At 45.3% G+C, this 26274-nt stretch overlaps 7 protein-coding genes across 13 annotated transcripts; 4 read left to right on the plus strand and 3 right to left on the minus strand.

Annotated features, from left to right (window-relative positions):
• Window positions 1-458: 458 nt before the first annotated feature.
• LOC108135818 (EH domain-containing protein 1) lies at window positions 459-7794 on the minus strand. The gene is made up of 4 exons (XM_017256694.2): window positions 7680-7794; window positions 6036-7252; window positions 1282-1455; window positions 459-1212 (listed from the first exon to the last, which is right to left on the minus strand). Exons 1-4 carry the CDS (start codon window positions 7703-7705, stop codon window positions 1007-1009), a joined length of 1623 nt encoding a protein of 540 aa, XP_017112183.1. The 5' UTR covers window positions 7706-7794; the 3' UTR covers window positions 459-1006.
• LOC108135819 (ninjurin-2) lies at window positions 7778-10461 on the minus strand. 6 transcript variants are annotated; one of them, XM_017256697.2, is made up of 3 exons: window positions 10088-10461; window positions 9068-9244; window positions 7778-8098 (listed from the first exon to the last, which is right to left on the minus strand). In XM_017256697.2, exons 1-3 carry the CDS (start codon window positions 10121-10123, stop codon window positions 7898-7900), a joined length of 414 nt encoding a protein of 137 aa, XP_017112186.1. In that variant the 5' UTR covers window positions 10124-10461; the 3' UTR covers window positions 7778-7897. The 6 variants fall into 6 exon arrangements, with proteins under 6 accessions (XP_017112186.1, XP_017112189.1, XP_017112185.1 ...); XM_017256700.2 differs by lacking the exon at window positions 10088-10461 and adding an exon at window positions 9306-9351; XM_017256696.2 differs by lacking the exon at window positions 7778-8098 and adding an exon at window positions 8130-8433 and having other exon boundaries at window positions 10088-10354.
• Window positions 10462-11189: 728 nt separating this feature from the next.
• LOC108135799 lies at window positions 11190-11674 on the plus strand. Its single transcript, XM_017256670.2, has one exon. It carries the CDS (start codon window positions 11190-11192, stop codon window positions 11595-11597), a length of 408 nt encoding a protein of 135 aa, XP_017112159.1. The 3' UTR covers window positions 11598-11674.
• A 54-nt stretch (window positions 11675-11728) lies between these two features.
• Window positions 11729-14225, minus strand: LOC108135797 (actin-related protein 1). Its single transcript, XM_017256667.2, has 6 exons — window positions 14088-14225; window positions 13242-13306; window positions 13007-13181; window positions 12795-12946; window positions 12189-12735; window positions 11729-12123 (listed from the first exon to the last, which is right to left on the minus strand). Exons 1-6 carry the CDS (start codon window positions 14133-14135, stop codon window positions 11980-11982), a joined length of 1131 nt encoding a protein of 376 aa, XP_017112156.1. The 5' UTR covers window positions 14136-14225; the 3' UTR covers window positions 11729-11979.
• On the plus strand, window positions 13407-13838 carry LOC108135798. Its single transcript, XM_017256669.2, has one exon. It carries the CDS (start codon window positions 13407-13409, stop codon window positions 13836-13838), a length of 432 nt encoding a protein of 143 aa, XP_017112158.1.
• A 418-nt stretch (window positions 14226-14643) lies between the features above and the next one.
• On the plus strand, window positions 14644-16257 carry LOC108135796 (suppressor of fused homolog). The gene has a single exon (XM_017256666.1). It carries the CDS (start codon window positions 14673-14675, stop codon window positions 16089-16091), a length of 1419 nt encoding a protein of 472 aa, XP_017112155.1. The 5' UTR covers window positions 14644-14672; the 3' UTR covers window positions 16092-16257.
• A 269-nt stretch (window positions 16258-16526) lies between these two features.
• Window positions 16527-26072, plus strand: LOC108135795 (monocarboxylate transporter 10). 2 transcript variants are annotated; one of them, XM_017256665.2, is made up of 6 exons: window positions 16753-16952; window positions 18190-18616; window positions 22935-23299; window positions 23380-24163; window positions 25008-25115; window positions 25714-26072. In XM_017256665.2, exons 2-6 carry the CDS (start codon window positions 18256-18258, stop codon window positions 25746-25748), a joined length of 1653 nt encoding a protein of 550 aa, XP_017112154.1. In that variant the 5' UTR covers window positions 16753-16952; window positions 18190-18255; the 3' UTR covers window positions 25749-26072. The 2 variants fall into 2 exon arrangements, with proteins under 2 accessions (XP_017112152.1, XP_017112154.1); XM_017256663.2 differs by lacking the exon at window positions 25714-26072 and having other exon boundaries at window positions 16527-16952; window positions 25008-25677.
• The last annotated feature ends 202 nt before the right edge of the window (window positions 26073-26274 follow it).

Raw genomic sequence — 26274 nt, forward strand, 5'->3', positions numbered from 1 at the left:
AGTGAGTAAGAAAATATACCAAATTAAAGTTATTATCCCTTTTTTTTTAAATTTAATTTTAAATTTAATCAAACTTGATTAAGTAACTGAAACCTATGAATTTTATTTTAAAATTACCTTCATTTATGACAAAAGCATATGCAAATTTTATGTTTTTGCCTTAGAAATCTAGCCACCAAATCGAATACAAAACTAAAGGTTCTTCCAAAAATGTGTATTTTATTTATTATACAATTTGAAAATCAGTTTTAATTTCACATTTAATAATATTCAAGAATTCACTAATTACAAAATAGTCGAAGCACAGGCAATAATTTGCACTTACAAAATTTAAATTGCACAACATTTTCATTTCAATTCTTGCGGGCTTTCATGAGGGAGCATTTCAAACCATAAACTTAGAATGCGAAATAAATATAGGAAATACATGCTTTCTACCCACGTTTTCCAGTTGTAAATTTCAATATAACAAATATATATTTACTGTGTATCAAAAGTGGTACGGTTGCAAATTAATCGCCCTCCAAGCTGCACATCGACATTAGCATTAACCTAGATATTGTATACAGTATAACTTCATGCTTTTTCATTGGCATTGAACAATTGTTTCTCCACACTCTCTCTCTTAAGTCAACAACGACATTTGGGCGCTCAACACACACTGTTTGTCTTATTCCACTAGGCTGGTAGCTCCTCTTTCCTACATTACATCTCGCCCTACAATCGATTATCCAAAAATATGCTATGTTTGTGTAAATTCTACGAATTTATGATTGATATCTCATACGTTGCAATGCTTGCCATTGCCGCTTGTGTGTTTTAATACCCAGTTTAGCGCGTTCATAACGAGTATAGTACATATAAAAAGGCAGTCGCCTGCACTGTGGTTGAAAATCAAACGAATCGAACATAGTGCATCCTAGGAGTGGCTTGGTCTCTATCCGACTTCTGTGTACGTGTGTTTGGGGTGTGAGGTTGTGTGATCGGGTGTGTGTGCTACGGAGCACTACTCGTAGCGCTTCGACGGCGGTACTAAGTGCTCCGGCAGCATGGTGGGCAGCTCGCAGCCTTCCAGCTTCACGTTGATTAAGTGCAAGGCCAGCGCGAACTCGTCGGCGTCCAGGAAGCCATCGCCATCGACATCCGACAGTTTCCAGATCTTGCTGAGCACCGAGTTGGGCAGCTTCGATTTGATGAGCTCCTGCTTGGCAGCTGAAAGATACAGAAATATGTATAAATTTCCTCTTTCGGGATATAATATGTATAAGCAGATGCACTTACTTGCACCGGATATTTTGCCATCGACGGGTCCCAGCCCGTTGAATATGCCGTCTGTGCGCGGTTTGTCCTTGTTGCAGATCCACTCGTGCTCCCCGTAGCCGGCATCGATGCCCTCGCCCTTCATGTAGCCGAAGGGCGAGACGTGGTCGTCGATGACTCCCTCGAAGGCACCACCTGTGGATGAAGCAGTGGGTAAAAAGGGAAAGGGTCAGCTTGGAATTCCATAAATTTACATAAATTTGCATTAATTAAGCATGTAATCTAAGCTGATCGGTGCGTCGCCGTGCACAAACATTCAATTTGAGGCAATTAAAACCTTCAGATCGTTTTGGCTCCAATTGACGTCGCCGCCGTCGTATCGTGACTGTGACTAGGCCGACTGACCGACTTAAGCATGTACTTTGCCGGCTACTTTAACAGCCAATTGTGGTGCATTGCATTCTGGGGGCAATTGCGATGGGCGGTGCAGGTCGCCTGCCGAGTGCGATTTCAATTCACTTTTTTGAAGTTGCTCAATTCGTTTGCGGCCTCTTGCTGTCGCAGCGGGCAATTGAAGAGGGCATGACTATAGGCAAATAGCCAAATTGGAATTACTTTTTTTTTTAAATATTTGACCAAGAAATCAGACTAGTAATTTAGACTTTTCGGACTATTATATTCAATTTAAGTGCATACGATTTTTATAAAGGTATAATTTATCTTCTATTATGCATTCAACTATAATAAGCTTTTGAAGAGTACAAAAGTCAAATCATAGATTTGGATTTCATCCATTTATAGCTTCAAATGTATATCTTTTTAAAGAATTTCCTTTGCAGATTATATTTTAAAACATACAAATATTGTGTACATTTATACTTTCTGGAAACAGTCTGATTATTTTTTATTACCAATTTCGCAAGAGTGTGAATTTGCTAAACGTATATTTTTATTGGAATCTCGAGTTGGCACACAATTTCATTGATGTTCTTTATATACATCTGATTTATTTTGAATGAGGTAAGGATTGCGTCATAACACTGATTTAAGAAACAACTACTGAGGGTGCTTACGTCCATGTCTGTCCCTGTCCCCGCCTCCGGTTCTTCTTCAGTTTCAGTTACAGATTCAGGTTCAGGATCAGGATCAGCCTTAGTTTCTAGCTCAGGTTCAGGATCAGGATCAGCGTTAGTGTCTAGCTCTGGCTCAGAAGCAACTTCCAGGCCTGGCACAAGCACTGATTCTGGACCAGGATCGGCGACTTTATCGTTCTCGACATTGCCCACCCGACTAGTGCAACTGCTGAACAGACGGAGCTGCTGCTGGCGCAGATTTTGCAGCCAGCGATCGAAGCGCTGCCGCTGCGAACTGGGGGTCAGAAGAGCAGGCTCCTCGGCCACATCGACATCGACCTCGTCAGAATCCTCTTCGGGTATGCAAGAAAGAGAGAAAGAAGGTTGACAGAGGAGCAGAGCAACTGAAGAACTGGAGATTTGGAGAGTGCGGCAGTGCGACTCGAACGTGGAAATCAAAGTAAGAAAAATTAGTGGGCCAATGGCGAAACGAAAAGAACGGCGAACAGAAGAGCTTATTTCTGCAAGATCGTGTTAGATGTGTGTACAACTATTTAGCGACATAATGCTAAACATGTGATGTGACTCAAGAAAACCTGACCAAGTGCGATCGAGGGCACAATCCGCATCAGATTGATTTAGGATAACAAACCAAAACTATAAAGACATCACTGGTTCATCGCAATTATCCAAGACAAAACAACGGAAACGCCACGAAATAAAACCAAACTGTGCACAGAATGCAACAAAAATAAAATCCGAGATACAGAGATACAGATACAGATACAGATATAACACGCACACATTGAGGCACATGCACTAAATTAGAGCCCCGAGTTCTTGACTTTGATTTCGAGTTGTTTGATCGCGATTCGCTTTATCAACGCATTCCGCGCCTCTCTTTTCTTCCGCCCCTTTCCCCGGGTGTAATAATAAACGAGAAGTTCATTCACTTGCCCACTGAGGCGCCTTTAGGGGCTATCGAATTTTACAAGCTGCAGCATAATGAACAGAGATCCGACATTCGAACGCGGATGACACATTCCGTGAAATAATAGTGCCCCCATGACATCAGTCGATCGCTTTCGGCGGCAATCGTTTCATGCATAGATTTTCCCTCCGAAAAATGTATATGTACGTATGGTATGTTGTGTGCCGAATGCTGGCGCACAAGGTCATGCGAAATGCGCTACTAGTTAAATTAAAAAGCCACTCAAGTGGTCCGCCATCCAAGAGGCATACTGAAAAGATCAGCCAGTGCCCCAGACAATGGACTGCTCCCGAACTGTAGATCATAGTAAAATGCTTTCTTCCTGCACTTAGCGCTAGTTCATCTGAAAGACGAACATTCCCCTCTGGGAATTCAATGGCGGATTAGGCGGAGGATGAGCCAATTTGTGCCACACGCCCCGAGTCAGAATCGGAGGAGCACAATTGATACGCGGCCTCAGGTTGCCAACGCCATCAAACGCCATATCTGGCGGCAACCGGTTCGCCTCACAGAATTGACTTTCCCGAGGTGGGATGGGCTGTTCAGGGATCGTCTGGACTGGGCGTGGGGATTAATAATGTTTAATCAGCTGGCCGCATGACAAATGCACCGGACAATCTTCTTTCTCAGCCCATACTGGAGTGCAAAGTTTTATTATATTTACTCTTTCCACTTTTCAAATTGCTTTGCCTATTTAGGGAGATAATTATTTTCGTTCTCCCTATCTGACTGTTTGTGTACTGAATTAATCCTATCACAAGCTTTTCGATTTTAGTTTTATGGTGTTCGTTTAGGGAATGTAAAAACATTCATATAAAATAATTGACTCGCCGATAACGAGTATGGTTAAATGGAAAGTCCATTTAGAAACCGCTGACAGAGACTTTTGTTCGAGCGATAAAAGAGTATGTAACATATGTACATTCAGAACAACTGATTATATAATGAGCAATATAATTAGTAACTGGCTTATTATAGGTTGCTTGTATCTAAAGCTTTTTAAGGCTGGAGATAATTTGTAATTGATTATATACGAAGCGAAACTGAGGAAGATGTCTAAAAATTCCAACAGCCACATACTTATTACTAAGTTTTAGTGTTTACTTTGCAGATAAACGAAATAAGTGTATGGAAATTAGAGCACTGCTAATCATAGAAGACCAGACGTGGCTCTAGGTTCAATCTCAGTCCGCCCGAGGAGACAGACAGACACAGACAGACACAGACAGACTTCTCTGGACTGATAAGGCTTTTTGCTGATGGCTCTCTGACTCGGCCTAACATTGATTTTTATCTAATACTTGGCCTGGAGTAGCAGCATTGCCTGGCAGCCCGATAAGGGTTGACAAACAAGCCACTTTGGCTTGGCCCACTAACGAATGCATGGGGGAACGCGAACAGGTGTGCGGGAAAAGCCGCACGGAAAGTCTAATTACATACATAGACCTTGAACTTTGGGCCACGCACGAAGTTCACAGGTCGCACTAAAACCGGTCGCCTCGTCAGCATGCATCGAATGGAATTGGCTCTCAATTAAAGTGTAGTCTGTTTGTGGACTACAATGCCATTGGCGCCTATCGTCTAGTCTCTGATTAGCTATATACCTACAATGTAGCTGTGGCTGGCTTCATCGTTTGATTCTCCCCTTTAAACTCGCTCGTTTTGCTGGGCGTTTTAGTTGGCCATCGGGTGCCGGGTGCGTGGTGCTCGTCATGGCTGCCTGGATGCGTCTGCTCCGGAGAGCCAGATCCGAAAAAAAAACCACTGGGCTTCGCTCGAGCATGAAATGTTTATCGTGCCCAACTGTACGCCTAGTATTTTCTTTTTTTTTCTGATGACTCATGCCCCATTTGGAATAAACCCTGTGCTGGGAGCTATCGATATTTTCCATTGATTACATCATAGCCACGAATCTTATCTAGCCGGTGAGAGTACAACTCACTTCTGGCCATGACGAAAGCAATTCGATAATTATTGATATACAAAAATGGTGTCGTTTGTGAGGCCACGCCCTGCCACAATCGCCCACTTGCAAGTACAAAACAGTTGATTATCATTTTGGCACCCAATATTTGCAAAAGATACAAGCATACGTGGTTCTTGGCAATATTAGCTTCCACCTCGATGTTTAGTTTGGCACAGAAAGTGCGTCTGTGTTGCCTAAGCGCTAAACTGACACCGACTTTTTTCGCCTTATCAGTTTACGGGGCTTATCACTTTGTTTATATAGCTCAAATATGCTTCGCATACAGTAGTATTTGGGGTTATATATAGAGACGTTGTCAAGGCATTGCATAATTTGCCAGCAAACGCTGAGCAGGAAGCTGCGAATTTGGGCCGAGAGGAAAATGTGGTATGAAAGCGAGCCTGAATCTGGCAGTTGTAAGTGTATCCATTGAATACATTTGGCTGCGGTCGTCTAGCTCTGACTGTAACTGAATCCAAACCGCTCGCTCCGCCGCTTGGCAAAACTTGTTTTTCCTCGCATTTTGGATTGGCAAATATCTGGGTTAACTGGGGAATTTTTCTCGCCGCGCATGCGCAATGTTTTTCATTGCGATGGGAAAGCGAAAATGCCAGCGAAACGCCGGCGGAAGAGCAGCAAATTTCTCGAAATCTACACTTGGGATGTCTGATTCCCGATTCGGATGGCCAGCAAGTGACTCAGGTGGTGACTAAGGCGACAAAGCGGTGCTCTTTGGGGGACTTACCCTTGACCACGGGCTCGCTGACCAGCGACATCTCCTCCTGCGGGATCATCTCGATGAGTCGCGCAATGTCCTTGGCCAGCATGTTGTCCACGATGTCCAGCAGGTGCGGCTTGAGCGAGTGGAACTTGGTGAAGTCCTGGTGCTGCAGCACCTCCTGCATCTTCTTGATGTCGGGGAAATCGCCCGGTGAGATGGACTGCTCGCGCTGGATGCGGTCGTACACCTGGCCGAGGTTCTTGATCAAATCCTTCTTCTTGCTGTCCTTGCCAAACACCGAGGGCATGTCCTTGCGCAGCTCGGCGATGATGAAGGCATGGACCTTGGCCAGGCGCGCCCGCTTGATCAGGTCGTTCAGCTTGCGCAGGGCGGCGTTGCGCGGCAGGGACTGCAGGTCACGGAACAGGTCCTGCTCCTCGTCCTCGAAGAGCCGTCGGTTGGCATCGAAGCGCAGCGGCTGATCCCAGAAGGAGCCGATGTAGACGCGCGCCACCTCCGGCGTCTGCAGCACCTTGCCCAGCGACCACATCAGCGCTCCGTACACCCGCATCAGCTGCTGGTGGTCGATCATGTCCGCCTTGTTCAGGATGATACGGATCTTGTCGTCGTGCCCCTTGAGCGCCTCGATCGAGCGCCGGAACTCGTCGGAGATGTCCAGCTTGTGGGCGTCGAACAGCAGGATGATGCGGTCCACCCGCTCCGCGAACCACTCCAGCACTCCGGTGAAGTCGTAGCCCCTGTCGATGCGCTGCTTCTCGCCGGACAGGATGCCGGGCGTGTCCACGATGGAGATGGCGTTCAGCACCGGCGAGGCCACGCTGCTGCACTGGAAGCGGTTGAGGAAGGCGTTGCCGTACTTGGACAGCGGCCGGAACTGCTTCTTGGGGTCCACCACCAGGGCGTTGCCCGGGATCACGCCCTCCTTGTCGTCGTACATCACGGCAATGAAGCGGTCCGTCGTCGGCTCCGGCCCGATCCGGATGCCCGGGAAGTCGCGCTCCAGCAGGTAGCGGATGAAGGTCGTCTTGCCCGTGGAGTACTGGCCCACCAGCAGGATCATTGGCTTGGCATCGAAGTCCGGATCCTCCAGCTTCGGCGAGTGGAAGTCGTGGAACTGATAGTGCTCCTCCAGCGGCAGCAGCTTGCTCCGATAAATCTTCTTCAGCTCGCCAATCACATTCTCCACCACCTCCTGGTTGTTCTTCTCGCGCTTCAGAAAGCTAAACATTTTGCAATACAATTGCACTTACAATTAGAAACCGGAGTAAATGTGAATGGGATATGCGGATTCGGATGCGGATTCGGAGTCGGGGAACGCGGCCGGATGCGGAGTTATGCTGGCGCGGATGCGGATGTCACGGACTCGACGACTACGGCAGTTATGTGTGTCTACACTCGATTGTCGCGCTGCGCTGGGACGTGTGGCGAATGATTCACGCGCGTACGTATTATTTTTGGAATATTTTTTTTTTCGCTCTGGACCGATAACGGACCAAGGCTGCAATCGGCGATGGGCGGCGCCTATCGTTATCGATTGCAGCCTACGTGGCGGTGTTTTTGAGCAAATCGATTAGTGGTAACACTATTCACGAAACGGTCTCCCTGGCGCCGATGGCGCGCACTTATCGAATTCAAATGAATGCTCACCTGTCGCCCGCTTCTTGACGCGGCATTATAAAATATAAAACAGTTGTTTGTACTCTGATCTGATAAAACTGTTGAGCGATATGAAAACGCAGCTTACCTTAATTTTGAATACTTTTAATACAAATACTACTTTTCAAGTCACAACAAGAAATAATAAAATAAAACTCTGGGGCTACGCCGATCGTAGATGCCAAATTTGTAGGTCCCTGAAATCATATTTAGGGCTTTAGGGGCTCCGCATCATCGCTGCTGTGAGGAACGGCCGGATCGAAGCCAAAATTCATTTTCATAATGTCGCAAAACACAGACAGGTATATGAAGACATCAATAAAGTGATTGATGGTGAAGCCCAAACTTCGGTCCTTGGGATGATGCATATTGATCAGGGACTGAATGACCAGCAAAACTCCAGCAGCCACCTGTTTGCGAATGTAAGAACAAGTGCCATGCTTTAACATCAATTCATTTATTTATTTTGCTTTACAACTTAAGTTTACATTAGCCTTATAGTCAAGTATTTTGGTGTAAATCGTTGGATGTCGACTACATTCTAGGGTGTTTTTTCATGCTGATCGAGGAGTCTGAGCGGCTGCGACGAGTACTCTATGCCAAAACCGGATATGATAACGTTCACCACAGATATTATAAACACGACCACCAAAATGACGTCGTTCAGGATCACCGCCGCCGTTTGATCCTGCTGCTTGTTTATGTTGAGACTGCCGATGGCCACAAACAGAATGCCCACCAGAAGCTGTCGAAATGGATATGGAAATCGTTAGAACCGGATATTAAGCACATTTTAGTTCACGTTATTCAGAAATTCGCCCTGTGGCGGGGGCAGTCGACTATCAAATGCCGATATAAACAGATTTATCATCGTGGTGAAAAAGGCGAAACCCGTGCGCACATGGTTAATGATATTGGCCGACTGGTGGAACTCTGGTTGGTGCAGCCGACAGTCCCGCATCAAACTCAGGGACAGGCTCAGCACGCCCGACAGGACCTACACAGAGAAAAACACAAACATTTCAGTTCTGTATCCGTCAAGTGTAACTAAACTATGATGGATTGATGCATAGTCACATAAAAGGCTTTCACAAAAATTTATCATGATTTAATATCGATAAAAAAATGTATATATTTAATTGGATCCGAACTATAATTTAGATCTTAAGATGTTAATAATACATTTTTTAAAACTTTATTTATTTTTTTAATATTCCCTAAGCTCTTAAGAATTTTTCTAAAAAAACCATATAATACTCAAAAGCTAGTAGCTATTTTATTTTAATCTTCGCAATATTGACCAATCTGGTTGATTGTTTTTCTCTGTGCAGGACACTTAGAGAACTGGATAGAAAGTAGGGACTTCAGTATATGCTCACCTGCAGAACTATAGATAGGCTGATCAGGATCAGCATGAGTTTGTAGAACTGGTGCTGCTCGCCCACTTGGAGGATGTACTTCAGCTGGGAGGCGTTGGCGGTCAACAGGGCTATATCCAGCATACCCTGGGCAATCGTCTTCTTGGTGGCATAGCGATTGGCATCCATGGCTTTCATCTGAAACGTATAGTAAGAAATAGGTAAAGTATGTAAATAAAATTGAGAAACCAAAGGATACATTATCGAGGAAAGATGTCATGGTGCCGGTGCAATGGCCAGATTGAAAGTGACTGATTCTCGTAGATCGATTTCAAAGTTTGCCTTTATCTTTTGCCATTTATGTCGATCTTGTGCTGATAAGACAACACAACACCACAACTTCAACTAATGAAAAAATAGGCATACAAAAAGTTTACATTGGGGGCAAGGGTTACAAAAAATTAAACATAGAAAAACATGTAATAATTAATTATTTATATGATCAAAATAAAGTTAAATTTTACAAAATCTCTAAAATAATAACAATAAAATTTGATATCGTAAAATGTATTAAAAGAAGAATGTCTCTTAAAATCATTGCGTACCTGCCAAGCGTTTTTAATGGGTTTCTGCAAAAAACCAAGAGATTTAACTATACTACAAATAGCTACCAGGATAATTACAATTACAGAGTGTGTGATTGTTCATATAATTGTCATCACAATTAGAAAATCAATATGAGAACAGACAACCAACCGGTGGGAATTAAAATGCTTTTTCGCACAGCTCATCGGAGTTTTAAGGTGCATAAGGCAAACTAGTCGGGCATATATCATTTTTGAACTGCACGAACAACAACGACAATTACATGGGTTGGCAATTACGGGTGGAATAGAAATGGGGATATGGCGGTGGTGTGCCTCATTCGCTCGAATAAATAAATAATTCATGAACAGGAGTATAGGCGAAGATCAAGGTCAGTGTGTGAGCGGAATGTGAAAACACTTGAAATCATCTTCAGATTTTTTTTTGTGGACTCACTTCGTTTTCGTTTACCCGCTCCAAACCCGAAGCCATTATGTATGAATCTTTGGTTTGATTTCAATTTCAGCTTGGATTTCAGTCACACACCGATGCACTTCGGATGGGTTTGCAAAGTCCGACGAAACAAAAGAACTCAAAAACGGTCAATTCGCGTTGATTCGGTTTTCATTGTCTCCTCAAATTGGCCAACACAATTGTTGATACTTGGGGCTGGCGTTGTCGTGGAGACGGAGACGCTTAGCGACACAACCAAACAATTAAACAACTGACGGCGAACTGAAATATGTAGTTTCCAGCCCAGAGAGTTTCATTCGCGAATGAGTCGGGCTTTCGGTACACTTGACCATAAAAAGAGAGTGTTTTAAGCTGGAAAGAGTGTTTTCGAGTAGCCATGACTAATGACAGGAGCTTACTGGATTGAAAGTGTATTGATTGAATTTTAGGAAGCGGATGCACATAAACAGGGTTATCCCTAGCTTGAATCAGCACAGTTACATTTACTTATTCACTAAATTTTATTTAAGTTTATGAAAAAACAAACATTTTAGGGATGGCTTATCTAGCTTTGAAAAACCAACTTACAAATAAATATAAGGAACGAATTTTGTAACTATTTTTTGAGTTATGGACAATGCTAAGAACTTAATAAAGTATTCAATTTTCAAAACAAAACTGTTTAAAAAACTCCTTATTCTTTTTTTGATGTTTTAAAAACAATTTTTTTTTAGGTAAAAGGTAAAGTTATGTAAAAATCAGCTAAGCAGAACTGGTAATAAAAATTAATGTAGGCTTGAAAACAGCTGAAAATCGTTAATTACCATATACAAAAATGGAAAATCAAACATTCATCTCTAAAAAATTTCGTCGATTTTATTTTGCAAGCTAGAGTAATTTTTTTAGTATATTTAGTCCATAATAGAGCCCTATAATGGCTTAGATTAAATCTTAAATATCATGTAGGCTTTGAATTAGCTGCTCTTGGCTTCCTTACAGTTTAGTAGAACTTTAAAATAGTTTTTGGGTTGGAGTTGCAACAGAAACACACTTTAGAAAATATACAAATATTCATATTTCTTAAGAATTATTTTGAAAAAGAGTCATGGAATTTCCTATACCAGAGGCGCAGTATTGGGACGTTTCAAAAAAGTCCCAGAAAGATCGTCAGATAATTCGGAAGTTTGTTCCGGATGCCGTCAACCTGTCCACAATAAGTCCTGGCGAGATCTACCGGATTGACACATTCTATTTGGAGTGTCAGAAGTACCGGGATCACTATCGTGACCCCTATGGCAAGGTGCACTGTCCACCGTTCTTCCACTTGCACAAGGGAAAGTGCGGAGTCAAACTGGACCAGACGCTGGCCCAGATGACACAGGCGGTTGCCGCAAATGTGGACAGGCAGCCATTCGTGTTTCCCCTGGTTCCGAACAAGAGCATGTTTCTGGGCGGCAGTATTCGAATGGGGGCACAGACATCCCCAACTGGCGTCACTAGCTTCCTGAGATGATGTATTTGTAAAATTCGCTTTGCAATACACATATGTACTTTAACAATAACATAAATATATGCTGCGGTAATTGTTAAGAACTACAGCTTTCTTGGGTAAAACTCTACTACCCATTGATAAATCTTATTTAATTACAATAGCTGTTGATTTATTCTTTATGAGTTGCGCTGGGAAATAACCATCCGTTTTATACATTTTAGTACTTTATTTTCTAGGCTGGGAAAGCAGTTTTTCAATAAATAGCATTTTAAATACTTTGCGCCCATTTATGCGTAAAACGTACACAATAGTTTTGAATTTCTGGGGTACTTGATGTTAGCTGACACAAGGATTTGATATACATTTTAATTAGCCTTTTACAACTGGCGTTTAAGCTAACACACTAAAAAGTCTTTCTGTGCACGGCTTTCTGCCCCTCTTCCTCGTATTCCCGCTTCGAAATCCACATCTTCTTGAAGGTATCAAGCGAGGCTAAAATCGATCCGCCCATCCATGTGGAGTACAGTCGTTCCTGAGGCGCGGCGATCTGGTAAGACATATTCGTGAGTTCAGGAACTACACAAAGACATATTGTTGGTTTATATATATTACCCTGATCTTGAGATCCTTGGCCGAGTGCTTCTTGAGTTCGGACAACAGGCGGTCGCCGAAACCCTTGAAAAGTGTGGATCCGCCCGAGAGGACGATGTTCTGGTAGAGCATTTTCCTGAGATCCATATCCGACTTTTCGATGGAGTACATCAGAACGTCGTGTATGCCCTCGCACTCCTCGCCCAGCAGATCGGGGCGGAAGAGTACCTCCGGCGCCCTGAAGCGGGCCGGTCCGATCTCGAAGGTCTTGCCGTCGGGCAGCTTGTAGGCGAATTTCTCGGTCTCCACCGCCTCCTCCTTTTGCGGGTTGGTGGCCAGGTAGCAGACCTTCTCCTTGATGGAGCGCACAATCTCAAATTCGGCTGTCGACCGGAAGTTGAAGCCCTCCCGGCGGATGAGTGTCTTCAGGTAGCGTGTCACATCGCGCCCGGCGATGTCCACGCGCATAATACTGTGAGGCATGGCGAATCCCTCGTAGATGGGGACCGCATGCGTCACACCGTCGCCGGAGTCGAGCACCACACCAGTCACGCGTCCGGTGGCATAGCTGCAATTGAATGGTTAGGTGCAACTGACTGCTCGACTTCCAGGGAATGCAATGCTTACAGACTGAGCACCGCCTGCATGGAGACAAAGAGCGCAGGTGCATTGATGCCTTCGAAGAAGAACTCGGCGGCCTTCTCGCGATTGCGGCGCGGATTAAGCGGGGCTTCGGTCAGCAGCACGGGATGGTCCTCCGTGAAAGTGGCCAGTTGTTCCTGGTTATTAAAATTCGCAGGGGTTAATCAAGGAATAAGGAGGAATGGTGGCGTCGTTACTTTGCTGTAAATGTAGCTCCATATCCGCTCCATGTCGTTCCAGTCGGTGACAATACCGTGCTCCATGGGATACCGGATGCTGAGCAGACCACGGTGTTCCTCCGCCTTGGGACCAACGAATATGTCGCCCTCCAGGGCGCCAGCCATCACCCGGACATGCTTGGGCCGGCCAATGCTGCAGGAGATGCAATCAATTAGAAGGTTTCGAGGGACTTGCCTCTTTCAGGGCACTTACTAATTGGGGAACCTGCATTTTGGAATGTGCTCGCCAGCAAAGCCGGCTTTGATCACACCGGAGCCCTGCAAAAAGCGATGGCAAATACATTTAGTGGGCTGTGATAATACAGTTCTTTACATTATAAATTACGGGTGAAAGGAGAGCAAGTCTAAATTGAATGAAATGGAATCCTACAGTGTGCCCGAAGTGGACATGATGACCGTGTCCAAGAACTCGCAGTACGAGCGGGAGTGGCTCCTGAAGTTCGCCCCGCCAGTTGGACTGACCAACATCAGCTACGGCGGCATGTACAAGGTGGACTCGTTCTATCTGGAGTGCCAGAAGTACCGGGATCAGTTCCGTGACCCCTACAACAAGCTCCTGCGCCCCAAGATGTTCGCCAAGTACCGGGGCAAATGCGGCATCAAGATTGATCCCGAGCTGGAGCAACTGAAGCGGCCCGCTGCCTCGCATGTGGAGCCCATTCCGGTGGTGTACCCGATGGAGTACGGGCGGCAGATGGACTTCGACAGGGGTTTCCGGATGGAGGGCAGGAACAGCAGGGACAGCGCCACCGCCCGAAGATATCCGTGTGTGCGTGTGGTGGGCAGGTAAAAGCCTCCTGGGAACACCTTTCGAACAAAATTGCCCGTTTCACGTTCGATTTCTCGCAAATGGAACCATCTTTGGTGACTGCCCAGTTCTTGTTTCCCGGATTAGTCATGTTGGCCATTTGAAGACGGCTTGAAAGCTCACTGACAAAGGGACGGGCGGTAGGTGATGTCACTATTTGCTGGCCAAACGCTTGGAATTTGCTGTTCCGCCCCCGTTTCCTTGATTTCATTGCCCCCCACTTCCACTTACGTTATCTATGACGACGGGCTGGTTAACGACGACATCATAAGGCTCCATTTTGTGCGTTTATCAAAATTTGCAAATTTTCTATTTAATAGTTGGCCAGCAGGGTGACCGTATGAGGTTTGCTGAAATAAACCAAGGGTGAAAAAATACATGGTCGGTATATTACAAAAGATGTCCTAAATATGCCTCCATACAAAATAAATTTATATGGTCTATACTTTTTAAATTATAAAACCAATCATAGTTAGTTAATAAATTATAATAAGTTCACCGGAAACAGCACCTGAATAATTATCTCAAACTTTCTCAGTCAATAAAATAAAATAAAAGGTAAGAAAATAGACAAACTATAAACAAATAATTTGAAATTTAAAGGCAAATAATTTGAAATCAAAAGTAAATAATTTGAAATTAAATGTAAATATTTTGAAATCAAAACAAAACACAAGCTTAAAGCCTCCCTTTTTTAGTTACTTAATTAAATTACGTTAATTTTATCTTTAATACGTGGTTTGGGTATTGGCTAAAATGTTTTGCACAGTTCCATTGGTATATTTGAACGGACTGGGTGCGGTCACACTGACTACAATGGCCGAGGCGAATGTGGACAAAAAACCGGAGGTGAAGCCACCGCCGGGCCTGAAGGCCATCATTGACCACCTGGGGCAGGTGTATCCCGAGCAGCCCAACCCGCTGCAGGTGACCACGCTGCTCAAGTACTGGCTGGGCGGGCAGGACCCGCTCGACTACATCAGCATGTACAACTATCCGGGGGACGCGGACAGGAACATTCCGCCGCACTGGCACTACATCAGCTTCGGGCTGAGCGACCTGCACGGCGACGAGCGCGTCCACCTGCGCGAGGAGGACTCCACGCGGTCGGGCATGGGCTTCGAGCTGACCTTCCGCCTGGCCAAGACGGAGGCGGAGCTAAAGCAGCAGATCGAGTTCCCGGAGAAGCCCCAGCGTCCGCCCACCTGGCCGGCGAACCTGCTGCAGGCCATCGGACGCTACTGCTTCCAGACGGGCAACGGCCTGTGCTTCGGCGACAACATCCCGTGGCGCAAGAGCCTGGACGGGAGCGCCAGCTCCAAACTGCAGAGCCTCCTGGTGGCCCAGGATCCGCAGTTGGGATGCATTGAGACGCCCACCGGCACCGTGGACTTCTGCCAGATCGTCGGCGTCTTTGAGAATGAGCTGGAGCAGGCCTCGCGCTGGAACGGACGCGGCGTGCTCAACTTCTTGCGCCAGGATGTGCAGACGGGCGGCGACTGGCTGGTGACCAACATGGAGCGGACCATGAGTGTGTTTGAGCTGTTCCCCGAGACGCTGCTCAACCTGCAGGACGACCTGGAGAAGCAGGGCTCCGATCTGGCCGGCGTCAATGCCGAGTTCACCTTCCGCGAGCTGAAGCCCACCAAGCAAGTGAAGCAGGAGGTGGACTTCGCGGCGCTGAGCGAGAAGTGCGCCAACGACGAGAACAACCGCCCGCTGACGGAGACGCAAATGAAGCGCGAAGAGCCGAGCTTCCCGCAGTCCATGTCGATGAGCAGCAACTCGTTGCACAGGTCCTGTCCCCTGGACTTCCAGCCGCAGGCGCCCAGCTGCATCTCGCTGGACGGCATTGAGATCACCCTGGCGCCCGGCGTGGCCAAGTACCTGCTGCTGGCCATCAAGGATCGCATACGCCATGGGCGGCACTTCACCTTCAAGGCGCAGCATCTGGCACTCACCCTGGTGGCTGAATCCGTGACCGGCGCGGCGGTCACCGTCAGCGAACCGTACGGCGTGCTGGGCTACTGGATTCAGGTTCTCATCCCCGACGAACTGGTGCCCCGCCTCATGGAGGACTTCCGCAGCGCGGGCCTGGACGAGAACTGTGAGCCCAAGCAGCGGCTGGAGCTGGAGTGGCCCGACAAGAATCTGAAGCTGATCATCGACCAGCCGGAGCCCGTGCTGCCCCACGTTCTGCCCATGTCCCTCGACGACGCTCCTCTGAAAATGTGAAGCCGTCGAGCGCCTAGCTAGTATTATTTTTAAATTAATCGAATTGAATCTTCCACTAACAAGTAAGTTATATATACATTTATACGTTTCATCTAACACAATGCACGTGGCCTTTGCTCCGCGCCGGAGTCCAGTCAAAATATACATACATATACAAACCCAAAAACCACTCGACGGGCTTTTGATCCGCCGTTGCAAAAAGAGGAAGCGCCGGCGCCAGGAGCGAACAATTCGCCGGATGAGTCACTTGGGCTGGTCTTCTTTGGTGGCTGCGGCGGATATGGCCACTTGCCGGCCACCAAGTCAATGCCACCTCCTAAGCCACCAATTGATGGCACTGCGCAGTGGCCAAGCAGCATGCTTCAGTTTCTAATTCTCGGAATTGATCAATTATAGTGGAGGAGTATTCAATTTGCACACAAATATCCATTCCTTGATCATGTGATTTGAATGGAACTGAAGCTATAGCTGGAACTGAAGCTGGAGCTGAAGCCGGAGGAGCTGCATCATCTGGTTGGCTGGGAAACGTTTTAGCGCTCCGTTTGTTATTGTATCTATCTTCGCCGTTGCCTAGGTGAATTTTGTTTACCGCAGAGAACGCCACCGCTGTGGTCTCTGTCTGATTAGAGGCGCCTTAAGTGAGCGAACGAATTTTTGCAAAACAGCTCGTGGAAAATAATTCAGTTTTCTTCATTCCGCCGCCGACGACGCAAGCGCTCGGTTGTGTGCTCGCTCGAGAGGTCTCCGCCCGTCCACTTATCGCCGCCACCGCTCCTCGAATCGCGCTCGTGTGCCGGATTGACGGACTCCCCAGAGTCTTCAAGTGAATCGGACGTCTTCGACTGGAGTTCCGGCTTAAAAGTACGTAGAGAAGGAAGGACCTTAAAAGAGGTCTCACCAGGGTTCAGCCACCCACCGGCAATTGCATAACGGCCCGCCCATCGACCGCTGACCTTCGATTTTGGCAGTGACCCCCACACCGTGGGATTGGGTCTGGGACTGGGTGCAGTGCGTCGTCATCGCGTGGGCACGTGCACGCCGTTTGATAGCGCGAACTTTTGCGATAGCCGCCAAGAACGAATGAATTAATTGTTTAGGCGAGCGGCTCGCATTACATTGAGTTTTCGCTACTGCGGTGCGGTTTTTCGGCGGTTAAAAGAAAACGTTTGCAGAACACCGCATGGCGATGAACCGTAGACCCACCTCGAATCCCCTTACCCCCCATCTCCCATCCCCCATACGAAGTGCACTCGACAAGGGCATGCATATTTGAGAAATGCGACAAATTTCAGTTATCGCTTGTAATGCAATCTGTTCTCCGCAGCTCAAAAATGCATTACAATGTTGCTGTCGCAGGTATAAAGAAGTGAAATCGGAATCGAGCGTCTTTCTACGATAACTTGGTGTTTGAAACCACAAAATGATATCTTTGGTTATTAATTTGAACCTGTTAGCTAATGAAACCCTAGATTGTTATTGTTCTTTGGTTATTCAGTTCCGCAGTCTGATTGAATTTAAAAATTCTATAGTTTTTGGAGTGCTACTATATAAAAAAAAGAGAGTGGAAGTTTTCTAAAAATAAGAAATTATTTATTAAAATTTAACAAAAAGGTATATTTATTTTTTTATATTTGGCATTTTATAAATTAATTGAATTTTCTTTTTTTTTTTATTAATAAGTAAAGGTATAGGGTTAAGAACACTAAAAACTTTCATGACTTCCATAAAGGTTTATTATAACAACTATATTATACCTTAAATTTGTCTGTGGATAGATCTAGTTATCTCGCTAAAAGCCACCACTTTCCAACGTAACTTTCCCTTAGATTTCGCTCCCTTGAGAATTGCTTTGTCTCCTGTTTAGTTGGATTCTGGATGGGCGACAATATAAACTGCATTCCCATTTGCCGGGGGCGCAAACAGCGATAAACGTGGCCAAATATTTGGCTAGCCAATTCCGACTGTCTGTGATTATTTTCCGGGATGGGGAAATAGCAGCGTTTGGGCAGGCGGCAGTCCACAGTCAACAGCATATTTGGGTGCAATGTGGCTGACTGATTACGGAGGGCACCCACACTGACTTGATGTGTAATTGCAGGCAGCACTCGCAACCAGGAGGATTCGTAGCCAGCCGTCAGTAGCCAGCAGCCAGTAGCTATTAGCCATGGCCGAGAATGAGCCGCTGAACGAGCAGCAGGGACAGGTGAATGGTCGCATCCTGCCCGCCAATGGACACACTGCTCCGCTGACCAATGGCCAGGTGCATGCCAACGGCAAGGATCCGGCAGTGGCAGCTCAGAACGGGCACGCAAACGGGAACGGGACACACATCGAGGCGCCCTGCTGTCGGGACATTCACGGCAAGGAGCCGCCGGACGGAGGAGCCCGCGCCTGGCTGGTCATGGTGAGCGCCTTCCTCTGCAACGGCATCATCTTCGGGTTCATCAACACGTACGGCGTCATCCACTCGCTGCTGAGCGACCGGCTCAACAAACTCGGGGATCCGGAGGCCTCCAGCAAGGCGGGTAAGTCTTAGTTTCTTGCTCCCTCGCCCCAAAAGTGACAGCAATCTGTCCATAATCCCAATCCCTTCAGCCCGCGGCAAATGAGTTCTGAATTTACGACCAGTTGCTGGCGTTGATTGTAATTATGCAGGCGGGGCAATGGAGATTAGATGGGAACTGGACAGTTGTTTTGCAGGCGGACTATCTGTTCCAGCAACCTCTATAAAACAAATCAAATTCCGTGGCCTTTGATTGCTGCCCGGGGGGCCTGTGACTTTGATTTAAATATTGACCAGAAAAAAACATTTCATTTGCGTTCTTTAAGATTGATAATATTTCAAAATCTTGCTAATATAAATTTCATTAATTTCGGTCATAGAAGTCATGTGCTGACGCCATTGAAAATGAATTGTCAATATTATTTTAGAAAGTTTTTATTATTATTCAGATTTATTATACTTCGAATCTAACGGACATTCGACCATGTCAACGCACATTGCCGCTGGTGTTGTGGGCTTTTGGGTTCAATAAAACCCAACGTAGTTGTAGTACGTAGTAGAAGTGACGATATAGGAATCCAACGTAGCGACGTCAAGTGAATTAAATTGCTAAAAGTTGATTGGATCACAAAGCATTATTCAACAGCCGGCGGGTGCGAAGAGCGCAAAGACGACGACGTCCAGAGATGGGGACTACTCCCTTAGAGTTGCAGCTGGATGGTATTTTGGCAGCTCAGTTCCTGGACCACTCCAAACCAGACGCATCTGCTTTGTGGTTGCTGTTGGTCTGTTGGTCAAGGTTTGCTGGCCGGCCTGCATTACGCATACGCAGCGTGGGTCGGCAAACGCATTGGGGGCACGGCCGGCGCTTTTAAGACGAGCCGCCAAGAAGTGGCCAGCAAAAGACTAAAAACACAAAAAAAAAAGACAAAAATACAAAAAGACAAAAGCCAGCAGGCAAAAGTGACCCAGTTACTTGGTCGGCCGGCGCTGCCAGGGAAGCCTCTCAAATGCTCCGCCTGACAGCGATCCTCCTTCAAAGCTAGGGCTAGCTCTGGGCTAGAGCTAAAGCTAAAGCCAGAGATGGCTGGCAGTTCCGCAATATGATTAAAACCTGACGTAATCCGAACCTGAGCTCTGTGTGCCATATTTTTTGCCCACTTTTATCGCGGTGTCGATTCATCAATTAATTGTCAGCCTTTGTCAATTACACACACGTCCATGGGCACAGGCACATCAGAGCGACTTAGTGGAGAAGCTCGGAGGCGCCATTCGGTGTCCCATCGGTTCATCCGTGCGCAAACGGAGGTCAAGATCAATCATCCGATCGACTGCCAATCTTTGGCAAATCCCCCTGCATATTGCATCAGATATACATATAACATTATCGCATCGGGTTGCCATCTATGCATATGAGGCATACTATAAATATGCCTATCTATTTTCGCCACAGACGCCATGCGGTGCCATGTAATTCGGCAAAGTTCCCTTCCGTTCACATTTCTTTTTTAAATTTTTTGGCACCGCCTCCGTTTTGTGTTGTTGCACGGGGAATGGGCACGGGCATATTATCTAATGGCTCTCCTCGCAGCTCTCGAGCGGATTGCCATTGACTGGCTGCGAAGAGAGCATCGTCGGTGGCATTGACATTGACTGCCTGCCGTTTGCCGAGATTGCGTAGAAGCATTCTGCGCATGTGGGGGAGAAATACGTGCCATTTCACGGCCCCATTCCCCAGTTGGCCATAGCAGCGATAGTAGCCATTGTAGCCATGTCTCAGCGAATGCCCAATAAATATCCACGAAGCATCCAGAGTGGGTCAAGTTCTATTTTGGGTTAATGCGCTGCAGTTTTTCAGTTCTATGTTAGATGTGGTTACACCTTAATATTCACCATTTATAAGATACTTTCATGTATCAATTACAATTATGTGCTTATTTATACATATTAAATATTTACCATTATTTACAATTATTTCGATTTTCTAATTAAATTACCGATCGTTTCTATAGCAGCTATATTGTCCGGTTTTTATAAATTTATTCTAAAATAGTAATCATTTTTTATATTTTATTTTTTCGGACTATCTCGAATAGCAATAATACTTTCTGAAAGTCTAGTTTACATAGAAACAGACAGATGGACATGGCTAGATCGACTCTACTAGTGATGCTGATCAAGAATACACATATATACTTTATAGGGTTGGAAATATCTCATTCACTTTTCATTGACATTAAAATAAAATACCCAATGTAAAAGTGTACATAACCAAAATGTCCTATGTGAAAGTGAATTAAATGAAAAAAACATAAACATCTTCAGGTTAAGGGTCAAGGGAGGTTAGATCCCGGCTATTTATAAACAGCACTTATGAATGGCATACGCAGGCACTTTAGAGAGCAGATTGTGACAATAAATTCGTACAGACACGCGAGCTCAATCGAATGCTTATCTGTAGTTCCGGCCTACAATTTGATAGTCACTGCGATTGTGGTTCCCAAATCCGCTTTGTTTGCGGTATAATAAAGCCATAAAAACAGTGTACAAATTGGAACTTTAAAGTTTAGTTTTATAGTGCGTACCAAAATTGATAATTTCAAAATGTAACAAAATCGGAGATTTGGGTGATCTCCATACCTGCTTTGGTCCACTGTGCATGTTCGAGACAATGGACCAAAGCCGCTGGAGAGACTGCAGCTGCTCATCTGCCGGAGAATCGAACCTTATCGGAGCATTAGATCATCTTCGCAGGCGGGGAACAAAGAATTAACCTGAATCTGTCAGTCGAGCATCGATTTGAAGTGCCAAAGTAGAACAAGCGAAAGTGTTTACGCAACGCAAACAATTGGATTCCCCCACTGCTGCCCGCAGAGTTCAGCGGAAAATTATTGACGACGAAAATCCAATCTTCAAATGGCAAGCGACAAGATGCGAACGCTCCTCGATCCCGCCAACCGCCAACGGATCGGGTTTCCAGACCAAGCTCCTCGATTCGAGGCAGTCGGGCTCCCACCTGGAAGTCGCACCGAAACACCTGGAACTGGGGCCAATCTCCAGACATGCACTACATCGCCTCACTTCACAATCAACCGCAAGTGCGTGAGATTCGATTTGTCAAATGAAATGTGTCCGGATAAGTCAAGCAGACTTTTGGTCAGATAGTTTGCCAAAGAGAAGTATCAAATGGAGTAGGTTTTCATAAACGGATTATCCTCGAAAGAGCATGGACCGCAAAATAGTCATTCTTTTTTTTTTCTGTAAAGACAAATTGTAGAAAAAAACCCAAATTTATCAGAATACTACTTATGAATCAAATAATATTGTTTTTAATTTTATTGAAAACCTAAGGTATAATTTTTATTAATTGAGTTTTATATAAGTTACAAAAATAACGAACGTTTAATTTTAATTTAATTTTAGCTCTACAAATAATGATTTTTCTCTGAGATTTATTTTTAACTTGCCCAAAAGTTTTAATTTCTAATCAAAGAATAAAACTTAATATTAAACCGGATTTCGGTTTAGTGAACAAATAATCGTTTTTTGACACTTTCATAAAACCTGAATAAAAACTGTTGATAGAAGAGTAATAAGTAAAACTCCAAAATGAATATTCGAAAAGTATTTTTTTAACAACACTTATCATGAGCTTTAATGCAATATAAAACACTATTGAGAAATATTTGTATATACATATATCCTCTAAAACCGCATTGAATAAATAAATACATATATTATTTTTTAAAGAGTACATACACTTAAGCCTACTTAATAGTAGAGTTGTGATTAATTAACTAATTTTCTGATGCATGACTCATTTGATTAAAAATAAAAACAAGTAATGCAAACGAAAAAAATGTTCCATAAAGGTCACGACCATAGTTCTCGACCATATAGTTCCCTACCATATAGGTCCGTGGGTCACTGTCTTCTAAAAATTTACGTGACGAACATATTGAAGCCTATTCTACTTTGTTTTTACGATTAGAGCTATTTAAATAGAATTTAATTCTATAAAATAATTTATAAGATGAAACAGGAAAGCACAGCAGAAACACACTGTTGGTTCACGCGAAGCTTTATCATGAGAACTAAATACGTTTAACTGTAATAAAAAAGAAAATAAAATAATATTGCCTTAAGAGATTATAAGCCGAAAACATTGCATCACAGAAAAATGCATATATATTTTGAACATTTTTACGAATGAGTAAATAATTTCATATTTATTTATAGATAAGCTGCGTTTAAAGAGCACACACCCAAGAGAGTCCATATATTTAGTAACTCTGATTAAACAGTACATTTTTAATGGTTGCACCCTGGCTTTATTGCAGCTCTGATCGGATCCCTGGCCATCGGCACCACATTCCTCTTCTCCACAGTGGCCGGCTGCTTGACGGACAAGATTGGACTGCGGCTGACCACGTTCGCCGGCGGAGTGCTCTCCGCGGGAGGACTGCTGCTGTCCTCGTTCTGCACCGAGAACATCGGTGCCCTGTACTTCACCTACGGGATCATGTTCGGCCTGGGTGCGGCCCTGGCCTACACGCCCACCCTGGCCATCCTGGGCCATTACTTCAAGCGCTATCTGGGCAAGGTGAGCGGCTTCGTGACCGCCGGCTCCAGCGTCTTCACTGTGATACTGCCACCCTGTCTGGACAAGCTCCTTGGCGTCTATGGCCTGGAGGGCACTTTACGGGTAAGTAAAGTCAACATACCTCTTTTCCCTTTTGATATACTAATTGCTATCTGTCTGTCTGTCTGTTTTCTGTTTTCCAGATAATGAGTCTCGTGTCCGCCTTCATCATCCTCTGCTCCTTCGTTTACAAGCCGCTGCATCCGCCACCGGAGCCACCGAAGAAAAAGCCCGGAAGGTCGCGCATCAATCTCTTCCTGCGCTCCATCGTCAACGTGGAGATCTGGAAGCGCAAGCGCTTCGTCATCTGGGCGCTCTGCGTGCCGCTCGCCTTGTTCGGCTACTTTGTGCCCTACGTCCACATGATGCAGTTCGTGAAGACCACGTTCCCGGGCGAGGATGTCAACCTGCCGGTCATGTGCATCGGCATCACCTCCGGCATCGGAAGGCTGATCTTCGGCGTGATTGCCGACATGCCCGGTGTGAACCGCATGTACCTGCAGCAGCTGTCGTTGGTGTCCATTGGCCTGGTCACCCTGCTGCTCCCGCTGACCAACTCGTACGTGGTCCTTGTCTCGTTCACCCTGGTCATGGGCCTCTTCGACGGCTGCTTCATCTCGCTGCTGGGCCCCATTGCCTACGAGATCTGCGGTCCGTCGGGTGCCACGCAGGCCATCGGCTTCCTGCTGGGCCTCAGTTCCATTCCGCTGACCGTGGGACCCCCGGTGGCGGGCATGATCTTCGACAGCACCAACTCCTACACCCTGCCCCTGATTCTAGCCGGGCTGCCCCCACTGCTCGGCTCCTCGCTGCTCTTCCTCATCAAGTGCGTCAAGGAGGAGGAGAAGGGGATCAGTGCGCCGCGAGCGGTGGTCATGGCCAACGGAGACATCGAGATTGCCGGCAACGGCCATTATCGGTCGGATGGTAAGCTATACATTACTTAAAAACTTTAGGATTCGTCCTTAAAAATTTAAACATTTGAACAAAAAATGATTTGGATAGAAATGTTAAGAGTAAAAGGATATATTGGGTTCGTTGAAAAGAGAGTAACAGGAAGAAGTATATATATTTTTGATCAGGTTTTGTCTGTCCGTCTGTATAAACGTCGAGATCAGATAACTATAAAAGCTATTGATTTGGGATTTTAAATGCAGATACTAGTAATTTTATCGCAGCGCAAGTTTATTTCACGAAACTCTGACATATTACTCTGAGATGGTACTCATGTCACTCTGTATATTATATTCGATCATATCTATCGAAAGACACATTAATTTTCAAAATCGAACCCTTATTTTAGAACTTATTAGCAAAAATTTTGAAAATACAAGGTGCACTCATAGCTCTTAGTAGAAATTCATTAATATATGTAGATATCTTAATGAGCGCTTTTGGAGACTTATATTTTGTAATAATATATTGAATATAATGGTAAATTGAGTATATTGTTTTGTCTACAATATTTTTAAGGAGAACAATATTAATTCGATATCAAATTCCAAGTTGGTAAATTAATGCAAATACAGTTATGAATAATGATGATTAAGCGATAGGATCATTCATCGCTTCATCATAATTATTCATGACTTTTAATAGATAAGCAACTTAAAAAGTCAAAGAAAACAGTCATAATAAGAAGTTTATCAAATAACATATAAACATATTTATGTTAATTTTAGAAGAGAAAACTTGTTTTATGTTGAACACTTTTTAAATCCCTATTTTTAACCCAAGTGATATTGAAATGCTTTGTTGGTTTTTTCCGCAGGCTCCAAGTCCAGTGCACCGTTGATGGGTGCCAGTAATGGTGGATCCCATGGAACCGGCGATGCGACCCCTAGGATCCAGAGCAACGGACACGTGGACAGCGGAACTGGTGCGTACCCCGACTCACCTTGGCCTAGCCCCACTCGCATCTCAGACTCCGCCGCCTGCGACCATCCCAGTAGCTCGCTTCACACTAACCCGGGCGCCCATGCGCCTCCCAGCTGCTCTCACACCGCACTGCTGGGCCGGGGCTCCAGCTACAGCTCCAGCTCCAGTCCCAGCATGTCCCTGCCCCTGACTGACGACCCCAAGCGGCGTCGCTATACCTATTCCATCTACTAACCCACTGCCTAAATGCTAGCTGCTAGAATCTCTCTGCTTCGCCTGCTGTAAGCCCTCTCTTGGGCACTTGCCGCCTTCTGGGTATCTTGGTGTGAATCGCGTGTGTAATCGAATAGCATGACTAAGAGCACTTCACCATCCCACGTCTCTAACCCTGCACCAGCACCAGCACTCCCATTTCCATTCCCATTCCCATTGCGTCCAAAATGCTTTGTAGATCGTAAGATCGTAAGACTTGCTGTTGTAAATAAATGCCAGCCTATGTCTCATACAACTCGTTGCGTGTTCCGGAGTCATCGCATGGGCAGGCGCAAATCCTTCGACCAGAAACCACTCTCAACTCAATTATCCTGTGCATCTTTCAGGGAAACTCGCCGTGACCAACGGATCGGCGTCGTAGGGAGACAGTCGTCGCAATAACTCAAAATTCCACAAAACTTTCGAAATTTCGAAACCAATTGAAAAGTTCTGCCATTTTCAGCTGTAATCTCGTCGTCGGAGGCCAAACAGCTTAGCCAGCGCAAAATCGAGGTGTTCATTCGTTTTATAAACCATAGCTACCGCACATGTCTCCAAACATATGCCCATTCATCGGATCGGATCGGATCGGATGAGATGCCGATGTCTGTGCTCCTCTCCCATCCTTCATGTGTGCATAATGTACCTAGGCTAAGGCGATTTCGCAAAACCAAATAAACATAATATTTTAATTTTTAGTAAGAAAGTGGTGCTGACTTTTTAATTTTTGAAAGCCTAAACTGTTTGGTATTTTAGAAAAAAAACAACAAGGATTATTTCACCAATTTTATGCTTGATGTTTAAACAAATTGATGGCTAGAAAAGTTGGGGAATACGCGTAATATTGACTCGTCATATTTTTTAATGGCCTAAACTCCGAATCGATAGCGAATAGGTTAATGTTTTTT

The sequence above is a fragment of the Drosophila elegans genome, unplaced genomic scaffold (assembly GCF_018152505.1).
Source record: "Drosophila elegans isolate 14027-0461.03 unplaced genomic scaffold, ASM1815250v1 contig_476, whole genome shotgun sequence".
Classification (NCBI taxonomy): domain Eukaryota; kingdom Metazoa; phylum Arthropoda; class Insecta; order Diptera; family Drosophilidae; genus Drosophila; species Drosophila elegans.

Bases quoted from the DNA above. Each gene is read 5' to 3' on its own strand.
- LOC108135818 (XM_017256694.2), bottom strand. From the start codon at position 7,705: ATGCCGCGTCAAGAAGCGGGCGACAG. The intron at 1,456-6,035 runs GTAAGTCCCCCA...CTTCATCCACAG, and splicing joins CAGCGAGCCCGTGGTCAAGG to GTGGTGCCTTCGAGGGAGTC. The intron at 1,213-1,281 runs GTAAGTGCATCT...TGTATCTTTCAG, and splicing joins TGGCAAAATATCCGGTGCAA to CTGCCAAGCAGGAGCTCATC.
- LOC108135819 (XM_017256696.2), bottom strand. From the start codon at position 10,123: ATGGCTTCGGGTTTGGAGCGGGTAAACGAAAACGAA. The intron at 9,245-10,087 runs GTGAGTCCACAA...TATACGTTTCAG, and splicing joins AGCGGGTAAACGAAAACGAA to ATGAAAGCCATGGATGCCAA. The intron at 8,434-9,067 runs GTGAGCATATAC...CCATTTCGACAG, and splicing joins GCCTATCTATAGTTCTGCAG to CTTCTGGTGGGCATTCTGTT.
- LOC108135799 (XM_017256670.2), top strand. From the start codon at position 11,190: ATGGAATTTCCTATACCAGAGGCGCAGTATTGGGACGTTTCAAAAAAG.
- LOC108135798 (XM_017256669.2), top strand. From the start codon at position 13,407: ATGGAATCCTACAGTGTGCCCGAAGTGGACATGATGACCGTGTCCAAG.
- LOC108135797 (XM_017256667.2), bottom strand. From the start codon at position 14,135: ATGGAGCCTTATGATGTCGTCGTTAACCAGCCCGTCGTCATAGATAAC. The intron at 13,307-14,087 runs GTAAGTGGAAGT...CGCTTTTTGCAG, and splicing joins AGCCCGTCGTCATAGATAAC to GGCTCCGGTGTGATCAAAGC. The intron at 12,124-12,188 runs GTAATATATATA...ATGTCTTACCAG, and splicing joins CCAAGGATCTCAAGATCAGG to ATCGCCGCGCCTCAGGAACG.
- LOC108135796 (XM_017256666.1), top strand. From the start codon at position 14,673: ATGGCCGAGGCGAATGTGGACAAAAAACCGGAGGTGAAGCCACCGCCG.
- LOC108135795 (XM_017256663.2), top strand. From the start codon at position 18,256: ATGGCCGAGAATGAGCCGCTGAACGAGCAGCAGGGACAGGTGAATGGT. The intron at 18,617-22,934 runs GTAAGTCTTAGT...GCTTTATTGCAG, and splicing joins GGAGGCCTCCAGCAAGGCGG to CTCTGATCGGATCCCTGGCC. The intron at 24,164-25,007 runs GTAAGCTATACA...TTTTTTCCGCAG, and splicing joins CGGCCATTATCGGTCGGATG to GCTCCAAGTCCAGTGCACCG.